General features: G+C 41.7%; 1 protein-coding gene across 1 annotated transcript; it reads right to left on the minus strand.

Moving 5' to 3' along the window:
* Nucleotides 1-2,744: 2,744 nt before the first annotated feature.
* LOC134078386 (rho-related GTP-binding protein RhoE-like) lies at nt 2,745-11,654 on the minus strand. The gene is made up of 5 exons (XM_062534302.1): nt 11,174-11,654; nt 10,931-11,018; nt 6,255-6,364; nt 5,127-5,261; nt 2,745-3,849 (listed from the first exon to the last, which is right to left on the minus strand). Exons 1-5 carry the CDS (start codon nt 11,276-11,278, stop codon nt 3,610-3,612), a joined length of 678 nt encoding a protein of 225 aa, XP_062390286.1. The 5' UTR covers nt 11,279-11,654; the 3' UTR covers nt 2,745-3,609.
* Between the last annotated feature and the right edge of the window lie 551 nt (nt 11,655-12,205).

A 12,205-nucleotide genomic window follows, 5' to 3' on the forward strand; every position in this document is an offset into this window, starting at 1 on the left:
GGGCTCTCTTTGAATGTTTAACACTTTGTAAAGCGCCATGAGACATGTGTAATGTTTTGGCACTCTATAAGTAAAATGAAATTGAAATTGAAATTGAACCACACTGATACAGTAAATGAGAACACACAGAGAGAAAGCCAGTGGTGGGTCTGGATGAGCCATTTACGGCGGCATTAATCCAAGAGAGAAAATTCATACGTAGTCTGAGAATTGCATCTTGCATTTGACATGCTGTGCCTATCCCTATAGTATTGGTATTTAGTTATGTCATGCAAATAACTAGCATCATGAACACTCAGGTTTCTATAACTTCAAAGTAAATCTAGCCATTATCCCCCAAAACACTTCCAGACCAGAAATGGAAAAATGGTTTCATACGTGTTATATGAGTCTCTTTAATCTCAGACTTTACTAAAGTACATCATGAAGAAATTGGTTATTATATTAAGGCAACTTGATAGACATATCATAGATGCATCATATAAAATGATTGTATTATATTATATTATATTATATTACATTATTCTTCATTCTTAAAGCCCAAGATAATCACAATACAGTGCCTGATGAAAATGCTGTCAGATAGATTAAAATTCCTCTCACGTCAGGGTCAGGATGAATACGCGACATTCCATGTTGAGACAACATGGCAAAGAGATTACAGTCTCGGCATGGATGCACACTGCCAACTGCGACCGCTTTCACTTGTGCACCGTTTTCAAGGTTACAAATGTTACTTACCATGAGGCCAGAGAGCGGGATAAGCTCCTATTACGCTCTTGATATGTACAGGTATAGGGAGAACTACTGGCTATACTGATGACTATCTTTATCACTGTCAAGTGTCACTGTAGTGAGGGGGCATTAACATCATTGCCAGTCAGCCTCTATTTTGCTTTGCCTCCCATTTTATGTTTCGTATAAATGTAACTGATAGAGAGATGAGTTGTCATTTCATACAGCAATGGCATATGCCTTGATAATACTTGTGCTGGAATGAGAATTAATACAGGCAAATCATATTTTCATTCAGCCAAATTCATTTCACCATTTGCTATATAATTATTTGTTATATTTTGTACCGGGAAGCATCATGTAATCCTAATTATTGTGCATGTCTCTAAGGATCCTCTTGTTTTCATCTCTCTCTCTCTCTCTCTCTCTCTCTCTCTCCTGTCTCTCCTGCCATGTCTGATCCTTGGGGAGTTTGTTCATTCCTCTTCTGTATGGCAACAGCTACACTGGCATTTTCACACGATCTTCATGCCCTGGATATGTTTTTGTAATCTTTGTGGGATCTTTGGAGGATCCAAGAATCTTTTTCACCACTGGGTTGCACAAACCACAAACCCATAAATTATCACCATCACCAAGTCAGAGACAGACCAAGAAATTTATATTTTCTCTATTTTTCCTCCCTTTGGTGAAACACTCATACTTGACAAATCAATGTCTACAACGTCAGGTTCACAAACCCATAAATGATATGGTGTTTCCATCATGACCACTGAGATTCAGTCACTGTGAAGCTGTTGTGCATATTAATCACATAGTTATCTCACATATTCCCATCAAATATACAGTGCATGATGAAATGACCATTGCACAGCTTCAGTGTCAGTGTGTGAACTGTACATCTAACCAGTCGCATGTGTTATAATCAACATCATCCTTCGCTGGTTAGCACAAACGCAGTCGCTCATGGCAACAGATCCAGTGGAAAACAGAGCATATATAGAGCAAACCCGATAGGCTCTGCGGTCAGTGGGGAATGTTTTAGATTTAAATTTAGTCAGTTGAAATACAGATGTAGAAGATGCACAAAGATGTGCTTTTTTTTTGGGGGGGGGGGGGGGGGGTTGTGTGATCAGCAAAAAGGAAACAGACACACTCAAGACCAAAATATGAACGGATGGGAGGTAGGTCTGAGGAAGTGCTTCCTGTGCCACTTGTCCCTGGTTGACCTGTTTTTAAAGGATGTGGCACACAAACCACCCTCCCACATCACTGAAAATAGGCTCCTCTGCAGTGTGCCCAGGTTCATAATAATACTTTTTATATCATAAAATGGGCACAGTGAGAGGTCAACTCCTCTCCTGTACCTTCATTCTCCACTATGTAGCAGATCTAACTTTACTTACTCCACTTAATTGGGAACACATCAGGAGAGAGACAAAAGAGACTGACAGGTCCCAGCAACCTTGTTATTGTGCATCTCCTTTTAAAAAGAAGAACCTTTAAAAAAAGGAAAATTACGAAGGCAACAAAGACGAGGCTTTGGGAGTTTGCAACCAAGGAGTTTTACCACAAAGAAATTCCACTTAGAGCTCAGAGATTGCCAGCAGCAGCGCTGCTCATGCAGCTTTGTGGCTTGTGTGCCTTCACTGGAGAGAGGAACAGAGGGTAACAGCTGGCTCAGAAAAATGGTGAATCTTCATGGCGTGAAGCTTTTCCCTGACTACGTAGACTGTGAAATACTGTTGTTCTCCTGTGTGCATGAATTCACAAATCCTCATACACAGTTGCAATGCATCTAATGTGGGGAATTAAAGGCTATGGCTAGCAAGGAGGTGTTCCATAAATGTAGTTACTGGTACTCTTTTCATCATAGTGTATCTAAAGGAAACATAATCTTCATTGAACTCTTGACTGATCGAGAGTCCCCATCACTGGAATCTTTTGTTACACACAAAAATGATACAACATTCATACATAATATTAAGTTCCTCCATCCAAACACCATGACATACATCATGACACAAGAAAGAGGTATGATTCTAATAACAAGTCTTTGCAAGTAGCTGTTCTGGTTTATTCTATAAAAGTACACAGAGAAATGATCACTGACAACTGTGGCTTTTGAATGCATTAGTTGTGATTTGCAGGCAAACAACGAAGATCTGAAACCACACCTACTGTAAGTACAAAGGAATGCAGGTTTGAAAATCATTGTATGGGAACTCAGTGGTTCACTGCTGATAGCACTGGAAAGCACAGTGTATTTCAAAGGGAAAATACACACACACACACACACACACACACATGCACGCACAGGCACGCGAGACCGCACACACACCCATACACACACACACACACATACAAACACACACACAGACAAAAGACACACACACACACATACACACACATCTATTTTGACAATATACATAGACAGCACATCATATGTACCTACGTGAATATCTTCCTTTAGGTCACCCTAGTAACCCTAAGTCACTCTCAGTACCAGGAAGACACACTTTATGTTTCACCTCTAAATTAAGCACCTTTGGGGACACCAAGTACCAGATGCATTTTGAGGACAAAAAAAAAGAACAGGAACAAGTCCAGGCATGTCATCCAGGGCTTGGTCTTCATTAAGCGTTTCGGTCTTGGTGAAGTCCCTAAACGGCTCTCCCAATAACACTTCCTTTAGTCTTAAGTTTCCATGTTACATTTAAAGTGCAAAAGATTGTCCCTTCACTTCCTATACGTCCTAAGGATAGATGGCTTATCATACAAAATCCAAAGGATGGGGGGGGGGGGGGATCACACAGCTTAAAAACAATAATCCCAAGAAAGTCATACGATCACCATGTACATTGTTTTCCCATGTCACATGACGGTGCAGCTCTTAGCTTTGGATTTGTTGAGGTCAGAAACTACGGTCCCCAGTTCTGGTCGACTGGGCCACCTCCTGGTGGCCCTCGAAGACTTGTGGCGTTTCACATTCTTGTGGCCCTTATTGACGCAGGCCAGGGTGGCCACGTGGAAAATGTCTCTCACGCTGTTCTCAGACTGCAGCGCGGAGCACTCCAGGTAGGGAGCCGAGATCTGCTTGGCCATGTTCAGACCCTGGAGGAAGAAACAAAACAGCACGGTTGGTCTCGTTCTCGAGTCTCCCCTCAAAAGAGGAGATGTTATGGCTGCTGCCAAAGCCATTGATATCTCAAAGTTGCGACAGCCGTTGACTTCCATGTTAAAGCCAGATTAGAGCGGTCACGTGGTTAGTGGGTCGACTCAGTAGTTCCCTCGGTCCCTGGTTTACTACGGGATTGACAGCAGCGATCGCATTAATATTTACGGTGAATACTCAATGAAAATTACTATAAACTGCATTTCCACATACATATACATTACTCAATGAAAATGCATTACTATGCACACGACTAAGTCATGTAGAAAAGTCGTGTTATATTCATTCATTCTCAATGGAATAGTTCCCGGAAGTGCCGCCATTGTTTGTTCACGGGAGTCAACGGTAGTGTCGCAACTTTGAGATATCGATGGCTTTGGCTGCTGCCATTTATATACAGTATGTATATAAAGACTGTTAATGTTAGTAGTAGTGGTAATAATATTATGAGAAGGTTCTTGAGCATTTGTGATGATGTGTCTAAATATCAAAGTTCTCTGGTCCATCTTGTTATGTGAGACCAGCAGAGTATATTACATCCGCATAAACTAATTTAACGTTTGTATCAAAAGCAAGATATACATAGACACAGACTATATGTGAGGTGACCATTTCTATATCAGTATGTCACTGGGAGACAGAGTCATGACGATAATGGTGAATCTTAGCACTCTGCTGTACCAATGGTGTTACGGTGACTGTAGGGACTTAAATGTTTGACATGGGGATAGGTAAACAGAGAATGCTGAAATTTAATGGTGAACCAGTCAGATGTGTCATGTTTTGAGTTTTCTGACAACACATACCGTATTTTCCGGACTATAAGGCGCACTTAAAAGCCTTTCATTTTCTCAAAAAAAGACAGTGCGCCTTATAATCCAGAGCGCCTTATATATGGAATAATTCAGGACCTCGAATTGATTTTGTGTGATACACGGCGCTCTGTCAAAATGTTATTGTTAAAGTGTTTGATAGAGTTTTACTGACTGACTTATCGGTTTTGTTTCGCTTAATGCGCCTTATAGTCCGGTGCGCTTTATATATGAAAAAAGATTGAAAATAGACCATTCATTGACAGTGCGCCTTATGATCCAGTGAGCCTTATAGTGCGGAAAATACAGTACTGTATATCCCCATCATCTACATTTCCTATACAAAATGCGTAATGTGGCTGGGTAGTTGGTAGTTGTCCCCAGCCCTGCATGCACAGACTCACCTGGTCATATGACACGGGGGTCGGGACATGATTGGAGAATCCTACGAAATTGCAGAGGTCTGTGCGTAGGTCTGACTTGCATCCCACCAGCAGTATCTTCGTGTTGGGGCAGAACTCCTGCACCTCACCTTTCCACTGCGACGTACAAACAGAAGCAAAGATTGCATTCACGACATAACCACAGAAATGCCATCAATCATTATACTGCAAGGAGATAGTCATGTAAACTGACATGAACATGGTCCAGTAGTTGCAGAGGCAGACATTCCTGGTTCCAAAGAGCAAAAGTCTTGCCATATATTCTTTCTACCAGTGCGTTTTTAACACAGGTGATATCACTAATTATTTGATCTACCAGGCAGCTAATTAATTAGGATGAGATGGTTCACTAAGGGGATGGATCAAGTACTTGGCAGGACTTTTACTTTCTGAACCCGGGATGTCCACCTCTGTCCAGTTGCACACATCCAGATGTCAGGACTGAAAGGCATGAAAGGAGCAGGTCTCCTCACGGAGGAAGTATTGCAACAGTAGACACTGGTTCATTGTGCACAATTTTCTGTTGAGGCCTTGTCGCAGACCCCGCTCTGAAGTTCTCAATTGTAAACCCTCATTGCCACCCTAGTGTGCCATCTCGTTTATGATTGCAATGCCTCTCCACGGCTCTCTGCTAGCGGAACAATGAGTTTTTATGACATCAGAGGCAAGAGGCATCTGTACGTGCTTACACACACACACACAAACACACACTCACAACTCAGACACACATACATTCACAATAGCATCCTGTGTGTTTCAGCAACAGCAAACAAGGCATTCACTGGGACAATTATCATTCTTGAACCTCACGTGAGCGGCAAATGCACACACACAGACACACACACACACACACACACACACACACAGCTCTGTGCTGTCGAGCTGGTGAAAAGCTTTTTTTCTTCTTTTTTTGCAGCCTGAGACACTTGACCCTGTTACACAAAGACAAGCCTTTATGGAGTGAACTAAAGCTCTGCATGAATGGCATTCAGTTTCCCCACTTCCTGCAACTGCGATAAGACACAAGGCAAATGGCTGGATCTGTAGAATGGCCCTGTGCTTTTAACAGGTCAACGCTGAGACACCCACCTTTTTTGGCACGCTGTCCAACGTCTCTGGCCGGCTGATGTCGAAACAGATGAGGACCGCATCGGCATCAGGATAGGATAGTGGGCGCACGTTGTCATAATATGGTGATCCTGCAATCACAAGGTCAAGGTTGTATTTACACACAGTTTGTTATGTGTATATATTATGTTGTTATGACATTTGGTAAATCTAGCAATGATCAAGCAGTGAGTCATTGCAAATTTATAACACTGTTAAATTGCCTTGCGCACTGTACAGTACACTCAGAAAACAAATGTGTTGGAAACACTGAGTTGTCCCTATCTGGACACAGAGAAGTGTTATAAAACAACACAAGTCGTGTTATTTTCAACACATCACACCCACAAAACAAATCACAAAAGCAGTGTGTTGGAAACAACACAAACATTGTTGCCCTTACCTAAATGTGGAAATAACATATCAATGTACTATTTCCAACACATCCTTTTTGAGAGAGTAACCTAATGCAGCCACAAGCACATTCACACCACGTGAAGTGTGTTCAACTGGGTACTTTGGAAAATACACTAAAATCTGATCCTCAGCAAGTGTGTGAAATGATAGACCACGTCTGTCAGATGGTGCTACACTAGTGTGTGTGTGTGTGTGTGTGTGTGTGTGTGTGTGTGTGTGTGTGTGTCCAATTTAAGACCAGAGGCTCAAACAAAATAGCAACGAAGGAAAGAATGTGGATTAACATAGGGGCAGCATTTGAGAATCTTAATCCCCAAGACTCTAAACACTGATGACACAGATGACAAACAGCACATACAACAGGATTCAACCGCACCACTACTAGGAATGCAGGAAAGCTCAGGGGCCCTTCTTTAACGACACAAGCCAAGCAGCATCACAACTCCCTTCCAGTACAGCAGATCTAAGGATCTGAATGTCTAAATAACGAAAGCCTTTGTCGAAGCCCAAAAGTTGAGATGATTTAACGACACAGTCTGTACTGCCGTTCTCCTGCCATAGACAAAGCAAAGTCTCTAATGTATACACAAGGCAACTGTGCCTTCAGTCATGTGCAGAGGTATCTGGTATTGACATAAATAAATCATCCAGGAAAGAGTAAAGAGTATAAATCCTTATAATGTACACAGTATAGTGTGCAGTAATTAATGAAAAGAAGTCGCCTACAGAGAAGAGGGCCCCAGTGTTAACTGAGGCTGGATTGGCAAATGTTTACAAGTTTGCACACTTTGTGGAAACAGCTATGCTCTATTAACTTGCCAGTGTAATTTACTGTACAAAGTAAATAATCTGAATTCTTGGAAAGCAGGCAGGACAGACTTTTTAGTAGAGACAGATTAACTAAGTAAGTAGACTATGTCTTTGCCAACTGAGAGGTGAAACATGCGCAATAACAATATCCATGCCAAACTAAATCTACACTGAGAAAACAGTGATGAATCAAAATGGTCATGGGAAAACTACCTCACACAAATATATTTCAACACAACAAATAACGGAGTATTATTTCAAACGCTGACTGCGTATGAAAATTCTTACAGAGGAATGCCTAGTGTGTAAAGATCTTGCCATTGGCTTTGGTCTGCTGCTTCTCCCACAGTTTTTTTCCACTCAGTAATACCACAAAGACAGACACAAACAAAAATGAAATATTCTGGTGTCTGGTGAGTCAATCCTTATAAAATAAACAGAACTGAGACCACCATTTTAAGTGCGGGCTGCTAAAGTCTTTAATATGTATCTGGTGTGAAACTTGAGAACTCAAGGAATGTGCTTGTGTGTGCATGAAAACTTCTCCTGCATGTTAACCCTCAGAATACTTTAAAATGAAAGAAAAACTACATAGCTTAACCAGAGAGGGTTAAAGCGGATAGTGAAGGATCTTTAGTTTAACTTTCTCAGTCTTGTAAGGGGCATGCAATGCCTATGTAAGACAAAACAAGAGAATAATACAACTGTACTTAATAGCTGCTGAAAGTTTCAACTTTCAAGTTTCAATTTATTTTTTTGTCCCAGATGGGCCATTTGTTTTGAAGCAAGCATAAAACTTATACCACACAAGACATACAACAAAGCACACACAACATTTGACAAAGACAAGTAAACAAGGTAAACTGTTCCAATATCCGGAATAAATAAACAATCAATGCTTTCAAATCCCCAAGCTGCCTGTGTCCAGGGCTTGAACAGAGACAGGGGTGAAGGAATTTGTATATGGGCAATAGGAGCATTTAAGTGTAAGAGAATCTAAATATCTGCAGCCCATAAACCACGTTTTGTAGCAACAAGAGCAGTTTAAATCTGAAATACAAAAAATAAAAAAATACTGACTGTAGGCTATGTCATTACATCTTTGTCTTTTAGCCAAAACATTTAGTCACAAAACAATTATGTCAAAAGTCACTGAATCACCAGTTGTCTTTCCAGACACATATCTGTGTTCCCACAAGAGTGCAGATGACATAGCCCTATGTCAAAAAAAGTCATTCCAAAAAACGCAATTGCATTCTTGGAAATTTCAAGTATAAATGTGCTGATATATTTCTGTATTGTGAATAAAAACAATCCGAAGTATCTAAAAGGACATCTAAAAACATTCAGCAGCTACAACCCCAAATAACTACAGTGACCCAACAATTATCAACTGCTCCTACCAATGTAGAGGTAAATGGGTAACTAAGACATACTGAACGTATACCTGCTGTTCACAAGATATCCTGCTTGTGAACCTTGTCCTCAATACTGATGGTGAAGCTAAAATAACAGCTCACCATTTCACACGGTATACTGTAGTCTTAGCCTCGCTGGAAGTAAATTCTGTTGACAAATTACAAGCGCGCTCCAGCCACTACTAATGAGGGGATTCCTTGAGATATTTTCTCAGGGTGTCTCCAGCTATCTCTTAGTCCCAAAAATTGCACCATGGAATCCCCTCTGATTGCTCCACAAGCTCAGGGCGGACAGAAAGGCCACATTGCAACCCGAACGAGCTATCGGCAAATTGGGTTACAGGGCTATTCTGGGAGGAAAAGGCTGCATGTGATCGGGAGAGTTCTGCAAAAAGAAGCTCTCACAGCTTCAGAGGTATGCACCAATCAGCTGAATGGAGAGGCCACTTCCAGACTTGGTCATGATGCTAGCAATTGGGCGATGCTCACAGACAGACTGCAACATCCTGTGTTGTTTTCTGCATGGTTGAGATGTAAACAAACGTCTTGTTTAGATGTGGTCTCATTTTTGGTCAGCTCCTGACTAGAAAGTGAATGCAGATGCAACTGTTTTGATGATCCTTCTGCCCTAGTTTCGTCTGGTGGTGATAAATTACTACTACTGACCAATGAAGTTAGATCCAGATATTCAGCATCTCTCATTCATGGGAAGTTCATTTTCATCTAGTGTAGTCATAATATATAGTCTGTATGTACTGTACATTTACATCTTGGTATGGTAATAAGATAATATAAGGCCTAGCAGCACACATGTAAAATGGTTATGTTAGGCTACTCTCAGACATGAGGACATGGAATTGGCATTCAATCCGAATCAATTATGGTAAGGATTGCAATAAATGTCTTTATTGGACATATCCCATACAGCAACATGGTTCGTGAAATTCTATAACTCCCCATATGCTCCCTCTATCATTGGGTTATTTCAGTAATGTTAGCAGTATGAGCATGGTCCTGGAGAGACTGTGTGTTTTGGTGAGGTCTCTGGAGGGGATGATAATCAACTGGAGGTCACACTGTGAACTGTGGGACTAGTGCCCCTCACCCCACCACCCCACCCCACCCCATTCCTTAACATTCAGGCAAAGCCCAAGTCCAGAGCAGCAGCCAACAGATGTGAGGTCTGAATGCTGACACAGAGAGTAATTGCCTCCAGACCCAGGTCCGGAGCAGAGAGCCTGATGTGACGTGAGCTGTGCTATGAGTGGGCTGGCTGACAAATGCCCTTATGATGCACTGGTTCTGGTTTAATGAAGCGTGTCATGTGAGCTGACAGTTTGGGATTTGGGTAAAACTTTTTTTAAGATATAAGTTAAGGTTACTATCCTTTTGACTTGGAAGTGCAACACTCTCTCTCTCTCTCTCTCTCTCTCTTTCTCTCTCTCTCTCTCTCCCACACACACACACACACACACACACACACACACACTCTCACACACACAAACACACACACACACACTCACACACACAAGGGAGAACAGTTTGCTATATGTCACGCTCAAACATCACCTCAGTGCTCTTATGAAGTGACAGTGATATTATTTCCATGTGTAGGCTACGCTACTTCTTGATCCTGCCGTTCTACTTACGCAATTACTAAAAGTGAAATAATCAGCGTCAGTTGATCTTTTAACAGGACTTTCATTCTGACCAGGGCGTTCCTATGCCTGGAACTGAATGGACATGCGGTTTCTATAACCTTATCTGACTTCCCATCCTGGCCAGCGCTTCCAGCATTCCAGAACTGGAGCGTCATTCCTCAGGGCTTCTAACCACTGGATAGAGCGAGATGAGGGTGAAGTAAACCCTATAACGTATACTGCCCAGACAACACTGAGATTCACATTCAGATCTACAGGCAATCTCGCGTTTACATAGTTGACATAGTATGGTATTTCTATAATAGTGCATCCACTAACAGGCTGTGTTAGTGTGTAGCGCTGATAATCTTACCAGATGTGTCCCAAAGCCTCAATTCAACTCTTTGAGTGTCGATTTCAAAACTAGCAGTGTAGTTTTCAAACACCGTCGGAGCGTATCCCTGAGGAAAAAGACATAAGACACAGCATAAGTTCGATGATGGTGGGAAGAGTTCCAGTCAGAGGCTTCCAATCACTTCATCCCTCGCGATGAAGCTAACCTTATGTGTGGTTTAATGCTAGATCATCAGTGATATAAATGCGTGATTGCGCTTACCTCTGGGAAGCAGTCTTTCGCAAATACGCTCAGCAGTGATGTTTTTCCACACTGGCTATCCCCAACGACCACTATTTTGCATTTCATGTCGTGAATATGCTCCATCCTTCAAGAAATCATCTACATCCACTCCTTCATTAATCCAAAGAACGACTTCGTCCGTGAGAGGGATTCCTCTATAACTCACTCGCACTGCGCTCTGTTACTCTTCAATGGATCCATCAACCTTCATACATTTTGACATTCACTGTGTACCACAAAGTTGGAGCCTTGCTGACACACTGGGTCACTGCTGTAGTGCGGGCCGACTCCCCAAGAAAATCACTTAAAAATTCATGCAGTTAAAGTTGCAGAAATAATTTCCCAGCGTTAAAGAGGAACCGATGCCAATGGATCTATATGGTGTCCACCATTGCATACCGTGATTTGCATTTGAGAAAAGAGATCAAGGAAGCACTGACCAAGAGAAAGGCTACCTATTTGTGTGACACCCAGCCAGTTTGAATCTGCTGTGCCGAACACCGGAGACAGGGGAGAGGGGCGGTCGCTGCGGAACTTCAGCGAACACGCCTATCGTCGGTTAGAACGAGTTTGACGGTGTCAATGGGCTGGCCATGCGGGAATAGCTTGCGCAATATTTTAGGGAATTACCAAATGATGTATATTCGTTCCATGCAATAGTAAGACCCTGCCCAGAAAGAATGCTGTAGTTTTTCAAGTTGCTTGGTAGACAAACTCTCTCTCTCCCTCCTTGAAACAGGCTTTTTTAAAAAAAAAAAATGTATCTATGACTTTAAGTCACGCACTAACACCAAACTTTGGAGAGACAAAACAGACGGTTTTCTCATGATAATGTAGAAATGTGTAATGTGTGTAATGTGTAATTTCTTTTTTTATAATCAGTAGCCTAAATATATGTTAGCATAATCAGTAAAAACGGATCGATGGATGTGAAGGCCATGAATAGCAACAATATAGGGTAACTATGTTGCCTGCCACAACTTTGGTAATCATTATAACAAAATGCATGAT

Source organism: Sardina pilchardus, chromosome 4, assembly GCF_963854185.1.
Source record: "Sardina pilchardus chromosome 4, fSarPil1.1, whole genome shotgun sequence".
Lineage (NCBI taxonomy): Eukaryota > Metazoa > Chordata > Actinopteri > Clupeiformes > Clupeidae > Sardina > Sardina pilchardus.

Bases quoted from the DNA above. Each gene is read 5' to 3' on its own strand.
- LOC134078386 (XM_062534302.1), bottom strand. From the start codon at position 11,278: ATGGAGCATATTCACGACATGAAATGCAAAATAGTGGTCGTTGGGGAT. The intron at 11,019-11,173 runs GTAAGCGCAATC...CTTTTTCCTCAG, and splicing joins CGAAAGACTGCTTCCCAGAG to GGATACGCTCCGACGGTGTT. The intron at 3,850-5,126 runs GTGAGTCTGTGC...TTCTTCCTCCAG, and splicing joins CCCCCGTGTCATATGACCAG to GGTCTGAACATGGCCAAGCA.